The following is a 20944-nucleotide window of genomic DNA, read 5'->3' as shown; positions in this document are numbered from 1 at the left end:
TTATTTCTCCACATAGTCGCCACACCGGTTCAGACATTTGTCCCATCGCAGCACTAAATTAGAGGTCCCCCTGTGGTAAATTCTTCCGGCTGCCTGTGGAATCACCGTCAGATCGCAGTCTTGGCTTCTTCGTCACATGTGAATATCTGTCCTGCCAGAAATTTCTTCAGTAGACCAAAAACGTGAAAATCACTAGGGCAAAGTCTGGACTGTAGGTGACCCTATGAATTGCTATGGGCTTTTGTCCGTTGCTCCACGCAAAGCGATTAAAACTTTGCTGCTCATAAGTTGTGGACGTCTGTAGAAGAACCGTCATCTAAAATGACTAATAGCAACTCCGCTCTTCCAAGCAGAAAGCAGATACGGCTGGTACGGTTCAAGGAACTGTCACTGCTGGGAATGTATGTTTGCTTTGTATTCACAGCCATATTTTGGCTAAAAAAATAGGCGCAAAGACTTTTTGATTTGGCCTTGTATAAACATGTCAAGTATTACTTGGTAGTACTGTTTTCTTAGTTTATTAAATACAAAAATATGTTTTATGTGTATTTTTCTATTTTAATCTAACTTGAAACTTCTAACTGAAAAATAAACACTATGGATGATGATTTATTCTGTCATAAGACCATTCAATTAAGCTTACTACGTGAAATGGGGAGAGATCGGTATCAAAATTAGGTCCATCTTATTTTTTTTAATTATTCAGGAGGTATGAAAATACTTTACGGATTATTATTTATCATTCTTTATAATTTTTTTTTCTTTTCGTTTGTTTTCTTTTTGGCAGCAGTTGCCAACCAGATAGAACGAGATGCGATCCAAATCGCTTTGTAGCATAATAATATCCACAAAGAAGTACACCCAAACCTGTTTTTTCTGCGGTGGATAGGGACTGCATAAAAAAAGTCTCACATAGAAAAATAACTCAAAAACTTACAAAATTGTAATATTCAAACGAAATCAAAATAAACCAAGTGGATAATTTTTGCCGAGCACTCGGACAAAATTTCCCGAATAAGGAAAAGTTTGGGAGGTCACAGTGACTTCCCATCGGGTGCCTATGTCGTCACTTGAAGATACTACCTCGCACTCGTTTTGAAAATAATTTCGTCAATTAAATCCCAATCTGATTGAAATTTTAATATACCGCACAAAAAAAAAAAAAAAAAAATCGCATTAAAAAAAAAAAAGACCGCATAAATACAGATTTGAGTGTATCAAATTACGAAAAAAATTTGTTTCGAAACTCATGGACAGGGCCGCGCCGTCCCTATGTGTGAGGTCGGGCAGCGCACGACCTATGCGCCCAGAGCCAAAAAGGCGCAGAGCTCTGCTAATCAAAAATGCACCACAATAGGGGGAATCTCTTCAATAAAAAAAACACACTTTACAATAGATCCAGGGCCCGGTCAAGCCAAAGTGATGACCAGGCCCTGGCAAAATTTGGTGAACATCTCACAAGAAAATGTGCATATTTTTTATGTGGAAGTTTTCAATAATGAGAATAAATAAAGACAGTTACCTAATTTTTGGGGTGCTCCTAGAACTGTGATGTCCATGTCCATGGACCCTTCGGACCGTGCGTTTCATCAGGCTCTGATTATGTCCATTATTGGTGGTGAAATTACACTGCTCATTGAAATAATCTTCTCCTTGACATTGAATGAAAAGTTATTGCCTTTTTGTACATGCTGTCAAAAGTGCAATATTTTACACTGAAAGCACGTGATGCTAATTATTGCGTACATTAGCATTTTTCTTCCTAATTTGCTATGCATTCCGTAATGCTGTTTCGATATGTCTTGAGTATACAAGTCTGAGCACATGAGGCGCAAGAAATGTTCTATTCCCTATTTTGGATCTTGAGGTGAATATGTTGTATTGTTCTTAGTGTAATATATGTCTTTTTCGGATTTGTAATTATTGTTCGTGGCAATTCCACTATCTCATATCATCAATACTGAAAACCCATTTGCAAATATTTTACTAGTGCGTAATGTTTGTGTATTGTAGTCAACAATTTTGGTTAACTTTGGATCCAAAAAGTAAAGACTTCACCATAACTACTCGAGCCTCCTCCTTTTTCTTTAATTATTTGTGTGTCAAAAAAGAGCTTTGGGCCTGAAAGTTTGATCAATTATTCATCAGTTAGTGATTAGACAGATATTTAGAGCGGCGTTAACTTTGATATTTAAAATATTTTATTTTTCAAAATGCTTTAGCATATCAGAGGAGCTACTGAAATCCAAATATCTTCGAGATATGACGTAATAACTTTCACTGTAATCCACAATAAATGCACATTTTTACACATTGTTTTTTAATAAATTAAATGCCAAATGCATTATTTTCTACCTCATATTTGTCTACAAAACCTCGTTCCAGGTGTTAACAGTATTTTTGTAGAACGCTCCTGCATAAAGCCGCTCAAAACACATTTGCATGACGGCGCCGATCAGGCTTAGCGTGGGCTTGCTTATGGGTAGAGCTGGTTTTAATATCAAACGCCAGATATTATCCATAGCACTCATCTATTCTTGTGATGTCCCTAAAGTGAAAAAAAAAAAAAAAAAAACAGTGCCCTAAAGCAAAAAAAAAAGACACTGCAATACTTTCTTTTACGTCTGTTAAACAATATATGTTTTCAAGAGCTGAAAAGAATGGATGAATGTACTCATGTACGCGCGTTAGAAGCAATGCTTCTTACCTGAATTGCTTTTTAGACAATTTTCTGCACACATAAAAGAATGATGAACATAGAGAGTTGGGTGTTATTTTGCCTTTTTTAATGGACTTTCATACGAAACAAGCCTTTAAACAGGACTAAAAGTTCCGTTAAAATGAGAAAAAGTTCTCGAAATAATTAAAGTAAGTACTTTTAATGCACTGAAATCGGTAAATGGGCCTCTCGTTTTCGGGAAAAAAATAAGTGGTCACCCAGAACTTTCGTCCGGTTTCCGTCTGCCTCGGCTGTCAGAAGCGTCCGTTTAGCAAAATCCTTCACTGCTCTATATATATATACAGTAAAACCTGTGAAGTTGACCACCCTTGTACATTGACCACCTGTCAAAGTTGACCGCTTTTTTCAGGCATGGAATACGCCCTTATCATATAAATCAACCTTTGTAAGTTGACTACCTGTTTATGTTGACCACTAAAGTAATGCACCGCAAGTGGTCAACTTACACAGGTTTCACTATATATAATTTCCCACAGCTGTTTCAACAAACTTCTAAACAATAATACTTCTGGTTTAATCACAGGTTCGATTACGTTATGGGCCCTTACTACACTTTAGAAGATTTGCCGCAGTACTGCTATACAATATATTCATTGTGGGGAAAACCTTACGGAGAGAGAGAGAAAATATCCACAGCAGCCAGTAAGTACATTTTACCAAAACCATTTATGCTTAAAATATCTGAATTTAGTAATTGCTGTCATGATCAAGGAACGTTTAACGAGTAATTAATGTGGTCGAATCTGAAGTGCTCTGAAAACTGTGAGTTTCTTTAAATTCTGTTGAAGCTTAACGCACCCCGTAACAAAAAAAAAAACAAAAAAACGAGCCGATGTGTGCATCACATGACTTCCTTTTACTCCAATTTAATATAATTTCCCCATTATTGGCATTTTTAATGTAATTCAATAGTTTACTCTCTAAATATCACCAACAGTGGCCAAATTGAAACCAGATTAAAAAAAAATAATAATAAATTTTTTAAAACCTCGCCAAATTTGTCGCCAAGTTGGCGACCAAAATGTTGGTGATATATCGCCAAGTGTCCGTCAAATTATAACACCGCTTGAGTTTATATCGAAATTAATAATGATTTCTCCCCAAAAAGGGGCAAAAGACCCCTTTAGAAACACCCGAATGCAACTAAAAAGGGGAGGTGCACAACTAGATCCCACTAGGAGTCTACGTACCAAATTTCAACTTTCTAGGGACATACCGTTCTTGAGTTATGCGACATACATACGCACATCCGCACATACGTACATACAGACGTCACGGGAAAACTAGTTGTAATTAACTCGAGAATCGTCAAAATGGATATTTCGCGTGTCTATACGTTCTTAGGCACTTATCCACGTGTGGTCGAGTCGAAAAAAAAAAAAAAAAAAAAACTCAGCATTCATTCGGGGTGAGTAAAATAGAAATTAAGGTCGACTTTTGAGTAAAAAATTTTTCGCGAATACAATACTTCCTTTTTTATAAAAAAAATAAAAAGCTTCTTCAAATGTTACATCAACATCTTTATGATTAGCTTTTATTATATTTATATATTGCTTTTTAAGAATAGATATCCCGTGTTAATCGTTCTCACAAAAATTGTTTTCACAAAAATTCAATGAAAATGAGGGTGCAACATATTATTTTCCTTTTGACGATTCTTAAATATTTTCCATCCAGCGATTCAAGAGCAACTGATTTCTTCGAAAAAATGTATCAATATGCTTTCGAAGTCTCTAAGTCTATTCAGAATGTTTATCTCATTCCTCCCACGTTTGTTTTACTATTAATTAATTTATTTATTATTGTCATTATTTTTTCAAGTTCTTTTAATTTTTTTAAAAATACTTTGTGTGTCTTATATTAGGTTCTTCGCATGATTTCTTTTGCGAGTTTTTATTTAGTCTTTTATTTATAACAATTTTGGTTAAACCTTTAAAACTGTTCATGAAGCCGGATAAAATCAAATATTTGAAATTGTTAGCTTCAATTCTCACCTAGATTTATGCACAAAGCAGTGTTCAGTGCAGGCGAAGTAGAGGTAGAATCAATTTTCCGCAAATGATTCTCCGTAAAATTTCAAGAGTCAGAAAATTTATTGATTAAACGAGAGAGAGCAACAATGACTCAAAAATTACAAGAGATATTGCGTACATGCGTTTTAGAGTAACTAGTAACCCCTTTTTCATTTCAAAAAATTTTAAGCTGCAGGATGCAAACAGCAATCACACTAAATCATTCATAAGCTTTATGGTAGCTGCCAACGACAGCTCTAAATGTTAGAACCAAGTAACACAAAACACGGGTATGCACAGTAGGCAATAATTCTTGCACAGATTGGTAGCCGAATCGGTAAGGGCTTTCCTCGGGGAAGAAAAGCTTGCAAACTCGAAATCAGTTGGGCAACCCTTCTTGTACGCTGATGGTGACTGGTCCGCGTCATTGGCCATATTCACCAGCCAAATGGAATTTCATTCAGACACTTGAGCTCCCGAATGAAGCACTATTTTGATTGGTTGAGGAATGCTTCCAGCGATGGTTCGGGTGTCTGTCTGAGGTTCAATTTGGCTGGTGAATATAACCTTCAATCTCCCACGGTCATTATGGTGCATTGAGGGATAAGTGATAACCGAATTAAATAAAGAGGGTTGCGAATTGACGCCAATATTTGCCATTTTCATTAATTACTCATTAGATTGGCGATTCTGTTCATGAACATTTCCCTTATCTGGTTGGCGCTGTTTCTAACATCCCAATGCCAAGCAGATAACTGTATCGCTAAGCGTCACGCTGCTTTGTTCACTTCCACCATAATTTCTCGCTGAATGCACTATAAGTCCTCCAACTGACCATTACCAATCGAAGCCTCTGAGAAAGCTGGTACATGGGTTGTTAGGCTTCTGGTTGAGACCAAAAAAGGAGAACGGTAATATGGGCCCCAATCAACCGGTAAACTACGTTCTTGGTGGCACGGGTAACTCTGGAGCATTAAGGGTTTCTTCTATATAATTTGCGTCAGCTCTTTGTTCTCTCTCATGTTTATTGTGTCCGAAGGAAGGTAAACGTTTACTTGCTTTCATTGAGTGCTCCCAGCATCCTAAATATTTCTAATGCATTTTTGTTCACAGTCATGAGGTTCCACTTCGACGTGAATCCATTCGAGAAAGCCAACGGTTCAGAGCCTCTGAAGCCCCTCTACAACTATCCAACTTCAGGGTCAGTGCAGATGGCTGTCCATTCTCCCTATTTCTTGCCGACGCCCTACATCGAAGGCATGAATTATTTGGGAGGCACGTCTTACACTTTAAGGATAAACATGGTAAAAAAATATCACCTACTGAAACTTTGCGGTCATATTTGACACTTATTGAAAAACAGAGTGTAAGCTGTAGGGTTCCTTTTCTTGCTCCATGTCTCAACTCTTCAAAGTCAAATTTATATGTTTTCTTTAAAAGCTGGGATGCATGTATCAAGTGTTTGGTATCAAAACTAACTCAATCTCTTAATTTTAAAAAATATTCCTTAACTTGATACTTCTTGATGGTTGCTAAGCACGTAACAAAGCAATTTGAGAGCAGCCTGTTCTATAAGGTTGAAAACTGTTGCTAAAAACCGGTTTTCTTTTAAAAACAACCCAATCTGTGAATGCATTTTGTCTCTCCTATAAGAAGTTTAAAAAGTGGATTGAAATGGTTTTGATACTAAAGGCGTCATATACACAGCATTCATTTCAGCGCTCGAAATTATTGATGCCCTTTTGATCCTGGACTGAAAACTGCTTCGGACCACCATGAAGTACATTTCAGTAGTCCACGGAACCAGTGGTAGATCGCCATCTATTTAAAGCACGGAGCCAGTCCGTGCATGTTGAAAACGTATTGTTCCGTTGCCACGTTTCATAATTTTGTACAAAAATTGTATTATTTATGAAATGTAGTGTGAAAAAAATATAAAATAAAGGAACAAATGTTATTTTAAAAAAAATGGTAAAAAACAATGCATCTATTGCAGTGCCTCTATGGCCTGGAACTCATTTTAGTGCTCAACTTTCCTACTGTTGAAAAAGTTCTTTCTGAATTTACGCAAGTCGGTGGTACTGTTAACATCAGCGCGATACATCTCTTCTAATTGTCTAGAAGTCCTTAATCTTCAAATAATTCGGTCTCTTGCATGTATTTTTTGGAAAAATCGAATCCTTTTGTGTGTGTGTTTCTTTAGTATTGTGTGTATTAATATTATATATTTTTTAGATTTATAGCTAGTTGTAATTTCTTTCCGAGATATGATACTTTTACAATATTAACATCATTTCCTCTTGAGCAAGAAAGGTTTGTGTTTGATTTTAATTTCTAGCCTTTGATTTAAATGTACGATAAACTTGACTAAATTTGTTCTTGTTTGTTTCTGATATTCGTTTTCAAGTTCTTTTCAAAATTCTTTACAATTACAATTATGTAAATGTCTGTAAACGTGTTTTAAATGATTTTGCTTAACATCTGTGCAAATTTTTAAGGCACTATATACACTGTTCGACCTTGAAAATGCAACGCCAAGAAGGAGTGTTCAGAAATTTATGCAAATTTTAGAGTAGACGTATATCACTGAGTTATCTAAAGGATGCAAAATGCGCAGCTCTCCGACGCACGCACGTAAAGTAAGATATAAGGGAAGGAACTTGCAGAATGGGCAATATTCGTGTCGTTATTTCTGACTGGAGAATTATCGAAGAAATTTTGTTTTTGTCTTGGAGGATGCGTGTAACACGAGAGAATGCCAGGCCGACGTCAACGAAGGCACTTCCAGCAGATAGACGATTTTACGAGGGGTATGGTGATCGAACTGAGAAGGGGAGGTTGGTCCGTACGTCAAATTGCAGCTGATACCCACATGGATGCGAGCACGGTGCATCGGCTGTGCCAAAGATGGTTGGAACAACGAAATGTGGCAAGATTGAGGGGTGCAGGGGCAGCCAGAGTGACGTCAGAACGCGTGGATTGACGCATCCACCGACAAGCTGTAGCAGACCCACAAGTCACTTGTTCTTCGATCCCGCAGCAGGTGCAAGATACCCTGAATGTTCCCGTGTCAACCAGAACCATTTCCCGTCGTTTGGTCGCACGTGGTCTGCAATAACGGCGTCCTCCCCACTAGTGGGGTAAAACCGGGTACATATGTTATTGCTATGGGAAAATAAAAACATTTAAAGTCTCCACAAAATTCAAGTTTTATTTAATGACATATGTTAACTATTGTCACAACATAATAGAATAAGTATAAAAGGACACGTATCGATGAGTTGTCAGTAAATTTAACTGTCATTACCTTTAATTTTTTGCTGTAATATAAGGCTTATTGACACAAGTCCCAAGTAAAATAGTTATCTTCCTCTTCAGCCCCAGAGCAACTTTCATGGGCCCAACGACAACATTGGATGCATTGGATCCATCCCTCACCACCCTTGGAGTCCGAGTGAAGCTCATTGTAGTAAATGCAGTCAGTATTGTCATCCTTTTCACAGGACTCATCTCTCATTTGCTCCTTTTGTTTTTCTTTTTTTGAACGCTTGTTTTAGGTCTGTTCCTTTTTGGCATCTTTATAATGGTGTCTTTTCTTTGATTCGTTTATCTTTCCTTCAGGTTTTTTTTTCTTCCGTCTTTATATCTTTGGTTTTCTTTCCATCATTTTTCTTTTTATCCGACTGCGCGTGGGCGACGCAAAGGAGGATGATGTGTTTATCAGTCTATGTATGTATGTATGTCCGTTTCTATGTGGCGTTCTACAGGCTAAACGCCTTGGCCAATTTTGGTAATTCTTACGTCAATCGATTTGTCTTAACCTTGGGAGTGTCACTAAACACATGACAGTAATTAAAATTCACCATATAAACAACCAGTTGCCAGATTTTGTCAGTTCGGGATCGTCACACGTTGGGTGTGTCACACTGTGTCGCATGCTACCTGCATGCGACAAATGCAGGTAGTTTTCGCTGCCTGAATTTTTTTGTTTACTAAGTATACTAATTGGGGTTTCAATAGCCGAGTGGTCTAAGCGATTGCTTCTCCCACTTGAGGCGGTGGGTAAAGACACCCTCACTCCGGATGTACTTTCCCCTCTTTCTGATGTAAATTCTTTCATGTGTTCTTTATATGTATTCTGTACTTTAATAAAAAATATATTATCCGTAACACACGAAGGCAAAACACTCAGATTGTAGACCTCATCAAAATAAATCCGTGCAATAAGCACCAAAAGAAAGAAAGTCTACTAATTCGATTTTCATGTCTAATATGTTGCATTTGTTTTTGCCTTGATTCAAGGGACTGAGTTTCGCGACGTGTACTTTTTTGACAGGTTTTTTTTTAGTTTTGCGAGAAAGATTTGGTTGACGAATTTCCAATTTCGCGTCATCATGAGTTATACATGCTGTTTATATAGCTGTACTGTGGTTGACTTAAGTTCACTCGTTTTTGCCGAAGGTCAAGCACATGTAGCTTTAAGCCGAGTTAGGTCCCTAGAAGGACTAATTATCAGTAGTTTAGACCACCGCAAGTTACTTAATAAACCTCACGATACAAACCAACTCTCTCAACGAAATGACAAGATTGCAAAATGTACCGTCTTATAATCATAATAACTAAGTCAATGAAAATTAACTAAAAAGAATAAAATAAAAAATTATTAAATTAAACTAAAAAAACCGACTGCGTAAAAACCAAAAAAAAAAAAAAAATGTATAAGCCCAGTAGTTTAGAATGTTATTAAGTACTACTGAATAACTACACCGTTGAAATAGTTTTATAACCGTACACAGATAAGACAAATCATAAATTTAAAAGCAGAATAGAAGGAACAACAGTCGAGGTCCATTCAAATTTTACGGGGTTCTTTGAATTAGAAAGGAATGGGCCTCAACTGTTGATCCTTCTATTCTGCTTTTGAATTTATGATTTGTCTTATCTGTGTACGGGTCTCGACTGTTGATCCTTCTATTCTGCTTTTGAATTTATGATTCGTCTTATCTGTGTACGGTTATAAAACTATTTCAACCGTGTAGTTATTCAGTAGTATTTAATAACATTCTAAACTACTGGGCTTATACATTTTTCTTTTTAGATTTTTTGGTTTTCACGCAGTCGGGTTTTTTGTTTTTATTTAATATTTTTTTTTTCTTCTAATGTTGCCTGACGATGAAGCCTGTATGGGGAGCCCGTCAAAATAACAATTTTCCCTTTTCTCTTGTCTTCCTTCTGCTTCTTTCTCTCAGTGTATGTGGGCAGTACCCGGTTTTGCCCCTCGGTTAGTACCTGGTTTTGCCCCGCACGTACTGCTTTCATAAAAAATGCCGTTGTATGATTATACGGAACAGTACAGACAATTACTTAGAATGATATTGAAGGTAATTAAATGTTTTACAAAGAGGCTACATACCTTTACTGTTGCAGAAACAGGAACGTAGTATAATCGGTCTAGTTTTGTTCAAAAATTTTAAACAAAAACCACTCAAACAGAAGTTTCTTCACAGAAACGAAAGATGCGAGTCTATTGTGTTCTAATTTAATGGCCGCTGCTTTTTCATCAATTTGGAAGGTAGTTCCTCTCTTGTCCACGCGATTGCAGCGCTTACAGAGGCTAGAAGGGGGGTACCCGCTTTGCTCCCAACTTCCTGGTTTTACCCCACTTTCCCCTACGTGCTCTATTCCAATTTTGATCTTTGCGCATGCGCTTTGAATTTTACTGAAGCCGTAGTGTAAGGTTCCTCCAACAATTTGAGTTTTCAAAACAATGATTCTACACAATCCAGAATTCATGTAACGTTACACCCATTAATACTGAGAACCTTATACATTTCTTACAGTGTTCTACTGCATACCTAATTACTGCAAAAATTTTCATGACGCTGAAAATGAGCTGAGTTTCTTATAGCTTTTTAGCAACGGTAGGGATTGTTAATTCAGTTTTAGTCGAGACTAGCTTTTGCGCCTGGCTGTGCTTCGGTTTAAAATGCAATATGTAAATATGAAGAGAGAAAAAAAAATTAAAGAAAGGAAACTAAACCAGCTGTACAATATAAAGCAGAAGCTCAAAAATCCGTTAGACAATAGAAAATGTAGCTTTTTCGTTATTGGCATCCGCCAAATACGTTAGGTGTTAAACTCATACCTAATAGCTAAATGGAAAACAAGTATATCTGACAGCGGTTTAATTTGACGCAGAGAACCAATTTCTAATTAAAAGAATGATAGTGTGATAACTTTCTTTAGTGTAGTTTTGAAGCCTGTCTCTCTGATCACCCCCCCCCCCCCGCCCTTTATTCGTATTACTGAATTATGCATTACTTAGCGTTAATACTTAGAATAAAATATACGCCATTAATTTTCAAACTTCTCTGAGGATGCATTCCAGTTCTTCATTTCTCCCTACGAGGGGAAATTTCCTTTTATGAAATCCCTAGCTATCGATCCGCTTTAAGAAGAAGCTCAAGAGGCTCTGGAGTCCCAGAATTCGTCCGGCGTTTTCAATCGTTAATCGGCGTTTCAAATTTCCACCTGGGCTACTTTTTGCCACGGCTGCGACCTAAAACCCAAGTACCTTTGAATTTCTTAACGAAGTTTAAGAAAGTTCTTTTCTTCTGGATTTTGGAAACAAATATACTCGCTCTTTCATAACAAAATAACATTCAAAACCGAACTCAACTTCGACGACTTCGAATAGTCAGGCTGCTGTTCTATTTTGGGCTACCTGTTGCCTGGGAAATCCGGCGACGCTGCTTTAGATAGTGGTCCGGGAGTTCATCCATTTCGCTCGTTGGAAGCGGACATGCTAACGATGGAGTTCGACCAAGCACGAAAAAAGATTCTATACGATCGCTGCTATCGACAGGAGACCACAAGGAAGCATAATGAATTCCGTCTTTTTGTTTTGGTTAATGTTTTGATCCTAATTACCTACTGGGCAAGCGGCTTTCTCTACACTTTGGCAAGCGATGACTTCTGGATGAGAGGAAGGAGCGCCACCATCTTGAATATCAACCGCACCACCTCCTCGCGTGTCACCAGCACCACCTCCGCGAATGTGAACCGCACCACCTCCTCGAATGTCAACAACACAACCGTCAACAGCAATGAGACAAAATGTCCTAAAAGTCTCTTCCCGCTACTGATGGAGTTTTATTTTCTCTTCGGGGTGGGAATTATTTGGGTGGATCTTGCTGTGCTACACTACTGGAATAAAAGATGGGAGAAACGGTTTCGTCTTCTTCGGGACAGCGCTGGTATGGAGCAGAAGAGTGAAAACCCAAACCATGCCGTTCGTTATTATTGATCTTCTAACTAGGACTGCAGAGTCGGAGGAAAAATGACCGACTCCAGCTCCGACTCTTTTACCTCAAAATCAGTTCGGCTCCGACTTCGGAAGCACAGGCAAAGTTGCGAACTTTGAAGGAAAATGACCGACTCCGACTCGTGAAATTTCAAACCTTCAACTCCCGACTCCGACTTAGACTCTGACTCTGCAGCAGTGTTTCTAACGAACAGTATGCAACACTGGTTTCGTTGCGTTAAAGAAAATGTCTATTCGTCATTATTCCACTAAAATGAAATCCGTCAATATAAAGATGAAATCTATCAATATGGATGAAATCCGTCAATATAAATAAGTGTGAATTATTTTTTAATCGTTCTACTGTAGCAGTAAAACTCTCTGTTTTGTGATTTTAGCGAAATTGCATTGTGATCTGAACTGTCTTATTCCTCATCCGTAGGGTAATATTTAGCACAGTGATGCATTGCGAAACGAAGTGCGATTGGGAAACTGAAAGTGGTGGTTCGTTCTGAAACGATATCATTCTCATATAGTATCACTTACAAAGAATGTCATTCAGTTATAAATTCCGTTTCTACATTGGTGCTATTACTAATCATTTGACTCTGGCAGTCAAAATTAAAGGATTTTGAAACATTTTGAAAATGTTGAACTTATTTTAATCTACCCTAAGAAAATAGGGAAAAAACCATTCTATAACTCTTGTATTTTTAGATGTAAATTATTGTAATGTTTTATACCGTGACAACTGCAATGGAACTCGATTAAGACGAACTAGTTTAGGAGAAAATTTAGTTTAATGCAAACAAAGTATTTTTTACGAACAAGTACGGTCAAAATAATTATATTAAATTTCTTTTTTACGAAATCTTGGTGCTCCGCCATCAAAGGAAAAAAATATTTTCCCTCATTATATAAGAAATAATCTTTCGGATGTATTTATTGTTAAATGTGAATTTTGTTGTTAAATGTTACTGTTGAATGTGAAAGATAAATTGCATTTTAAGCTTATTAACAATCATTTGACTCGTGCTGTTGAAAGGTTTTTGAACATTTTGAAAAGATCAAGCGTTGAACTTATTTTAATCTGTGCCAAGGAAATAGAGAAAAAAATCAAATCTACTAATATATTTTTAGATGAAAATTATTGTAAAGTTTTATATCATGACATCTACAATGGAACTTTTCGAAGACACTCTAGTTTAGAACAAAATTCTGCTTAACACAAAGAAAATATTTTTTATCAACAAATGTTAACGAAATATTTGCATTATATCGTCTAAATTTTACTTCAAAATTTAAGCGGAAAAAATTGTTTTTCACTCACTATACAAAAAATAATCTTTTAGATGTATTTTACTGTTAAATGTTTGTGTTAAATATTGAATTTTATTGTTAAATGTTAGTTGTGAAAGATAAAAATCTAGCATCATAAGCTTAGTAGTTCTTATCCAGTTTCCTCATTTTTAAAAAATTAATTTCCACAGACTTACTGCTTTTGCTCCTTCTAATTGTTTTAATGTGTTTTCTAGGTTGCTATCACACTTGTTTAAACTCTGCTTTAATATGATTCGTGTCGTATACGTACAGTATGTATATATGTAACTGTATTCACGCAAATACTCTCTCTCTCTCTCTCTCTCTCTATATATATATATATATATATATATATATATATATATATATATATATATAGAGAGAGAGAGAGAGAGAGAGAGAGAGAAAGAGAGAGAGAGATTAAATTTATTTAAATTTATATTAAATAAATTTAAAAATTAATAATAAATTAAAAAAATAGTAAAACTTTATTATTACATTTAGTTGGTAATTAAAAACTTAACATGCAAACTTCCTGTCCTGATTTTAGTTGGCATGCTCCCTAGTTATTTGGTTGAATCCCGAATATTCGTCCAGATGTGGCCCTTGTGTGATTGTGAATTCACAAGGGACCATGCCAAGTAAAATCACGACAAGAAAAAGTTATGTAAAATTTTTAATTGCTAACCAAATGTAAAGCACTGTTTTTAGTTTAAGGTTTTTTACCAGCACTGTACAAACTATGTAGGATTTATTTTTATATTTTTGTGAAAATATCTGTTATATCCACGGAGATTTAACAGGGTGACGACAGATCAGGGAAATCAGGGAAAAGTCAGGAAACTTTATCACTTAGGGAAAATTCAGGGAAATGTCAGGGAATTTTGAAAAAATAAGAAAAATTCAGGGAAAATTGATCAAATGAAGAAAAAAAAATTTTCTTTCAAAATGAAGTACTTTGATTCCCTAAGAATTTTTCGCCAATCATTTGTTTTAAAAAAGTAAATTTAATGAGGTGCGATTATACAGGGCCGTATATTTGTGCATCATTTTTCCTCAAGGTCAAAGTATTCAATCCTATTACGAGCTTCCTAAGATTGCTTCTGTGTAAAGTTGTTTATTTTACCTTGCATGAATTTTCCTTCCAAGTAGAGGTGCGACATCGATGGCAAAACATCGATGTTTCAAAACATCAATGTTAGAAATTAAAACATCAATGGTATTGATACATCGACCAAAAAGCATCGATGTTTCCAAACATCGATGTTTTAAAACATCGATCTTTTTATCAATGTATAACATACATTTTTGAATATACTACACTAATTTAAGCAATAGAAAAGAATACGTACTCGACAAATATTTTGAAAATACTGAACCTCAAATCATGAATATAATCTAATAAGAACAATTTAGCAATATCTTGGTATTATATTAGGACAAAAATTGATAATACATTGATTAGGATACAAATTGACCAGTGTCAGGTTCTTCCAATAGTTTTGACCTCTTCCTCACTTAGTCCAGTCAATGAACACACTGTAGAGTGCATGGAATATGCGATAATTTTTGACTTCAGAATATTGTTAGGGGTAATTAGTAAGTAAAAATACTAAAAGTCCCCGACCCTGGAGGGTGAGATAAAGGTGGGAGGAAGGGGGGAAGAAAATTTTGGGGTTTTCGAGAAAATGTCGGAAACAGTGGAAAAAATGCGTTTAAAATAAAAATTCAAGCTAAATAAATTTCTATGAAACTGTTTCTACACATATGTGTCAAATTTCTAATAATTTTTCCGGGTATATGTTATGAAAAATCGATGATTTTCGGAAAAATTCTCTTTTTTTTGTCAAAAATTTGCTCTTAGTGCCTCCAAGGATCAGTATTAATGAAAATTGTCAATGACAAAGTTGTAGAACTTTAAATTTCCTTCAATTTGATATGCTACTTTGTTATATTTTATTCAACCAATCAAATGTTACAGAATTTCAAACACGCACTTTCATAGCAAAAAATGGAACATTTGCCACTCACAAATTTCAAACCAACTCGAAAGGATCGCACACTTCCTCTTTTTTCAATGAGTTCGACAATCCTAATGGACAATAAAGAAGTATTTGTGGATTACTACAATTCAAATGATGTTTAAGGTGTGTGTGGGTGGGGGTCGTGAAATTGCGACTTTGTGACAAGGGGAAAGGAAAGAGTAAGAAGTGCAATCAAAAGCATTTTTAAATACGAATATGTTTATGAGAAGTAGCTTATAAAACGAACTTTGTGACAGAGGGAGGGGAAGGGGGGTAGAGGTTAAAAACGTTGGGAAGGGGGCCTAAAAAAGGGGGGTTAAAATGGTGAAAAAAAATGTGACATTATTTATAGACAGCCCTTTACCAAGGAATCGGACGAAGATTTGCAAAATTACGTATATGCAGTATGAATTGATGGACTGAGGACGTGCAGAAAGTCAGCACTAAACATACTGTTTAAGGAAATTGATAACGACATTGATTTAATTAAATTTGAATTTGCTGTTATTGAGGATAATCTACAAAACCGTTAGGCAAAAAGAAACGAATGTATAAACCATATGGACATCAATGTCAGTTAGAAAATTGAAACGACGGACAAGAAGGTTTCTGTCCAACTTTCATAACAACAGCCAGCTGACAAATCCGCTAATGATGAAGCTGCAGTAAAACCAGACAAATATCCTCCGAGCTTTAGGTGACGTTGACGTTGATATTGCGTTGATATCATCAGATGGCAAAATTCTTCGGTAGCTATCATTTGAGAGGAAGTCTTCCTGATTGCCCTCTTGATAGTCAAATCCTCAACTGATCACAACATTCTGCCAGAAATCTACAACCATACAGCATGTATCTAAGGTATATATCAACAGTTATTCCTCTGAATCCATTGAGGCTGCTGGGGTCATATCTATCTCATCAAAAACAACCCTGTTGTAAAAATTTCCCCGCCAAAAAACCTTTAACTTTTCCGCACAAAAAAAGAAAACCTGCATCCTAAACCCAAAAACCCTCAGTTATAAAAAGTTATGATATCTAGTTTGCCCGCCAAGTATCTGCCAAACTATCATTCTCCCTCTTCTCCTTTTTCATCACAGCTACTTCCATTAGAACCTCCTCCCACCTTCAACTCCTCAGAAATATGGAAAGATCTTTTAAATTGTTTATCTTGTTTGGCGGGAAGCTTTTCTAGTTGAGGTGGTTGCTTGGTCAGTAAAAAGCTTCCCGCCAAACTAGATAAACAATTTAAAGGATCTATCCGTATTTCTGAGGATCTGAGGAGTTGAAGGTGGGTGGAGGTTCTAATGGAAATAGCTGTGATGAAAAAGGAGAAGAAGGAGGATGATAGTTTGGCAGATACTTGTCGGGCAAACTAGATATCATAACTTTTTATGGCTGAGGTTTTTTGGGTTTAGGATGCAGGTTTTCTTTTTTTTGTGCGGAAAAGTTAAAGGTTTTCTTGGCGGGGAAATTTTTACAACAGGGTTGTTTTTGATGAGATATCACATCTTTTTGCATTGTTATTATTACTTTGTCTGTATTTTTAGAATTGAGAACTTCAAGTCAGAAAATTTCCAATTGAAACAACGCTGTTTTGTGTTTTTAAGGAACAATAATGGCTAGCCTAATTTTACGTTAAGTTATTTTCTGACTATTAAGATTCTATGTTCATTTTGCGAGAATTGGGCGGTTTAAATTTTATTGCAATTCTTGTATCCTCTCTGTTGCAAAGAAAACTTCTTGGATAACAAAATACTATATTTTAAATTATATTGTTTTCGAGTATTTTACAACTTCGCAATAAATTCTATATTAGTTTCTTTATTTACAGATTATTTAACATTTTCATGAAGGTTTCTTTAAATGTTTTACAGCTTGAGGGCTATTTTAATCTAGCTTTTCGCTTTTTGTTTAATTACATTTTTTCTTAAATCGTGGATCATTTTACGTTTTATGGGATAATTTTAATTGTTTGTTGATCTATCTTTTTCTTGATAGAAGTCCTTGTCTTGTTTAATACCTACACTCTAAAACCAGCAATTTCAAAAATGATGAAAAAACACTCGAATTTGAATATATCGCGAGTCAAAATGGCTCCGACTACGTGGTATTCAAATTTGAAACACTGAAATTCTCGTCAAATACTCAAATCAACATGTGTGCTCATTTTTGAGGTATTTGTGCTCATTTTTGAATATGCAATAATTTCAAAACTGAGTATTATGTACTCATTTTTGAGTATGAAATAATTCAGGACACTATTTGAAAACATGGGTACTCATAATTGAAACAAAAGGTTTCAAGAAAATTTGAAAGCATGAATGTACTCATTTTTGAAAACTTCATTTTTTTCAGTGTAGTTTTGTTTAAAAGTTCATTTGAAAAACAAAATATGATAATTTGAAAACGACGCATGTTATCATCAAGCAAAAAAAAAACTAAGACATTAAATATTTTAAATTTGAATGTGTCAGAAGATCTATTCAACTTTACTCGATGTCAAATCGCAGATATCCCAAATTTCCCATAGCGAATGCGCATGTTGCGCGCGGACTAAGCTCATTAAAAGTCTTGCTTAAATTATTGCAAAAATTTCTTCAGCTAACAAACTACTGCAAAGCACGGATATCCACACACGTATTTCATATATTTTCAATTCATTATGCGTTGTTTGTGAAAAATCCATTAATTTAGAAAATAAGCAAACCAATAAAAAAGTGCTATTTTTCACTTTCAATTAAAAAGTTACATATGCCGTATTCATATGCGTACAGTTTCATATAATTTGTCACGTAAAATATTGTAATGGTTTAACCCCAGTTTCGCGACGTCATTTAAAATTTCTTCCCTCCATAAATATATCAAAACTGAAAATCAGGAGGAAAGAAATTTCGTATCGTCAAAACTTTGGGGGGGGGGAGGGGAGACAGTATTCTAATCTCATTCATTAATTTGTTTCTCTGCTTATGTATAAACAAACAACATAGAATCTGAAAACAGAAAGCCCAATGAGCTAAGTCTGCGCGCATGCGCAATCGCTGTGGCAAATTTGTGATATCCGCGATTTAACGTCTAGTTGCAACTGTTGGATATGTTTTAGTCTTGATTGAATTTCATTTTCTAAGACAACTTTGGAATAACTGTTAGATCTGTTCTAACCTTGCAATTGCAGTTCGAGATAAACAAAACCTATGAGTTGAAAGTAAGTACATTAGAATTTAGGGAAAATTAGTGATTTTCAAACTTCAATTACTCCGGCCCATGATGTCTCTGGGAGTTGAATTTTTGTATATGTACTCAATGGCCCCCCAAGAATATGTATACAAAAAATCATTACCGTAGCCCCCCGGGGGGCTGTGATAGAACTTCGGAGGTCTTCATGGGGCTGAGATACAGAGGGGTGAAAAACCCAAAAAACCCCAACTTGTTCTGTCGTGTAATCTTGTTCTTGGTCGCTTCTATTTTCTTTCGTCTTTGGCGGTGGATTTGCTTCTGTTGGCTGCTGATGTTTGGTTTCCTTGGCGGGGCGGGACAATGCCGCGTCCAGTGATCTCTCATGGTATGGTGCTTTAGCCACAGAAAAATCGCACAATGAGTTCCGTTACAGATCATTTATCAAAGTAGCTGCCAACATTAAGACTGATCTCACTCTGCCGTACTACAAAGTTAACCTGTAGCTAGGTACTTAATGGTGAAGTACCGGATTAGGGGTTTGGGAAAGGAGGAATGACTAACTCGTGCTGGGAAACTTTCGGGATCGGATGTTGCTCCTGATGGAATCTAGAAGATGATTTTGACAGATTGCTTTTCTACAAGTGAGCAGGAGGTCACTTGTAGAAAATCATCGTTAGACTACTCTGTCGCAAGCTTGCATTGCAAGGGCAGTTGCAACAGCGGAATCAAAATATTTATCCAACACGAAGGGGACGACGATGACATCAATACATTACCAATTTCTAAGAACAACTTTTCCACTGCTGGTGACATGACCCTTCCGCCTCAGAATAGAACCAAGATGTCACCTTACACATGATATTTTCATTTTCTAATTACTGTTAGTCCATATTCCATATAAACACTTTCAAGATATGATTAATAATAATGTAATAAAAACTATAATTACAAAAAGGTGCTGCCGGTCAGCTATATTTACCTTATTTCTGTTATTTAAATTTTCATTATCCTGCTATAGTGTCACATATTCATTTCAATAAGAGTAACGAAAATGAGTACATGCTAGAATTTCATAGATTTTGATTGCTTGTCAGCTAGGTGTCGCTGTGATTGAGCATAGGCTTCGCATTTCTTTGGTATCACGTTTGAGTCTGTAGTTCAGGTGTTCAGCTGGTGGATTTTCATGACACAGAAAATCGTCAGGGTCCTTGTCACATGACTGCTGCACAAGATCCTTTGAGCGCCTGCTTGGCACAGACACTCTGAGACAAAAAGAACGAGATATTTTTTTTTCGAAAAATATTGGTTTTCAAGAACGCGTACCTAAAATAACACTGAAAATGTGACATATATGTAAGAAAAACAATTTCACAATAAATTTAGTTAACTTTTGCTTTTATTCCGAACACATTTTTCCTGCCGTTTCCAAGATATAATCAAAAACCACAAAATTTGACTTCCCTCCCCCCCCCCTCCCAGCGTCGGGGACTTTCAGTCGTATTTACTTATTAATTACTGCTAACAAATTTCTTACTGAGAAAATGCTGGATTTCTGCACTTCCTCAGTTCACTTTCGTTAAATAATGCAATGAGTATGGATCTAATTCATTCTGCATAAAGTTTATGCAGAATGAATAAAACGTTTAAAACGTAGTTCTGCAAATCTTCTTCCGATTTCTTGGTAAGGGGCTGTTTATAAATGATGTTACACATTTTCTCAACATTTTGACACCCTCCCCAATTGTCACAAAGTACTTTTCATAAACTAATTTTTATAAACATATTCGTATTAAAAAATGCTTGATGTCACACTTCTTACTCTTCCCCTCCCCCCCCCCCCCCCGCCCTCAACACTTAAACATCATTTGAGTAGTAGTAAACCACAAATACTTCTTTATTCTCCATCAGGATTGTCGAATTCATTGAAGAAAGAGGAAGTGCGCGATCCTTTCGAGTTGGTTTGAAATTTGTGAGTGGCAAATGTTCCATTTTTTGCTATGAAAGTGCGTGTTTGAAATTCTGTAACTTTTGATTGGTTGAATAAAATATAACAAAGTAGCATATCAAATTGACAGGAAATTTAAAGCTCTACAACATTGTCATTGACAATTTTCATTATTACTGATCCTTGGAGACACTAGGATCAAATTTTTGACAAAAAGAGAGAATTTTTCCGAAAATCATCGATTTTTCATAACAAATACCCGGAAAATTATTAGAAATTCGACACATATGTGTAAACACAGTTTCATAGTAAATTTATTTAGCTTCAATTTTTATTTTAAACGCAGTTTCCCACCGTTTCCAACATTTTCTCGAAAAACCCAAAATTTTCTTCCCCCCTCCCTCCTACCGTTAACTCACCCCCCAG

The 20944-nt window shown here is 36.0% G+C and overlaps 1 protein-coding gene across 1 annotated transcript in view; it reads left to right on the top strand.

Moving 5' to 3' along the window:
- Window positions 1-20944, top strand: part of LOC129233661 (uncharacterized) — a gene marked incomplete at its 3' end in the record, with an annotated part of 40193 nt that overhangs the window by 370 nt on the left and 18879 nt on the right. Inside the window, exons 2-3 of the mRNA XM_054867636.1 lie at window positions 3264-3382; window positions 5866-6056. Of these exons, the coding sequence (XP_054723611.1) occupies window positions 3264-3382; window positions 5866-6056 (310 nt within the window). The remainder of the gene's footprint in view (window positions 1-3263; window positions 3383-5865; window positions 6057-20944) is intronic.

Source organism: Uloborus diversus, unplaced genomic scaffold, assembly GCF_026930045.1.
Source record: "Uloborus diversus isolate 005 unplaced genomic scaffold, Udiv.v.3.1 scaffold_594, whole genome shotgun sequence".
Classification (NCBI taxonomy): Eukaryota; Metazoa; Arthropoda; class Arachnida; order Araneae; family Uloboridae; genus Uloborus; species Uloborus diversus.
Note: the sequence above shows the minus strand (reverse complement) of the source record. Positions and strands in the feature narration are given on the sequence as shown.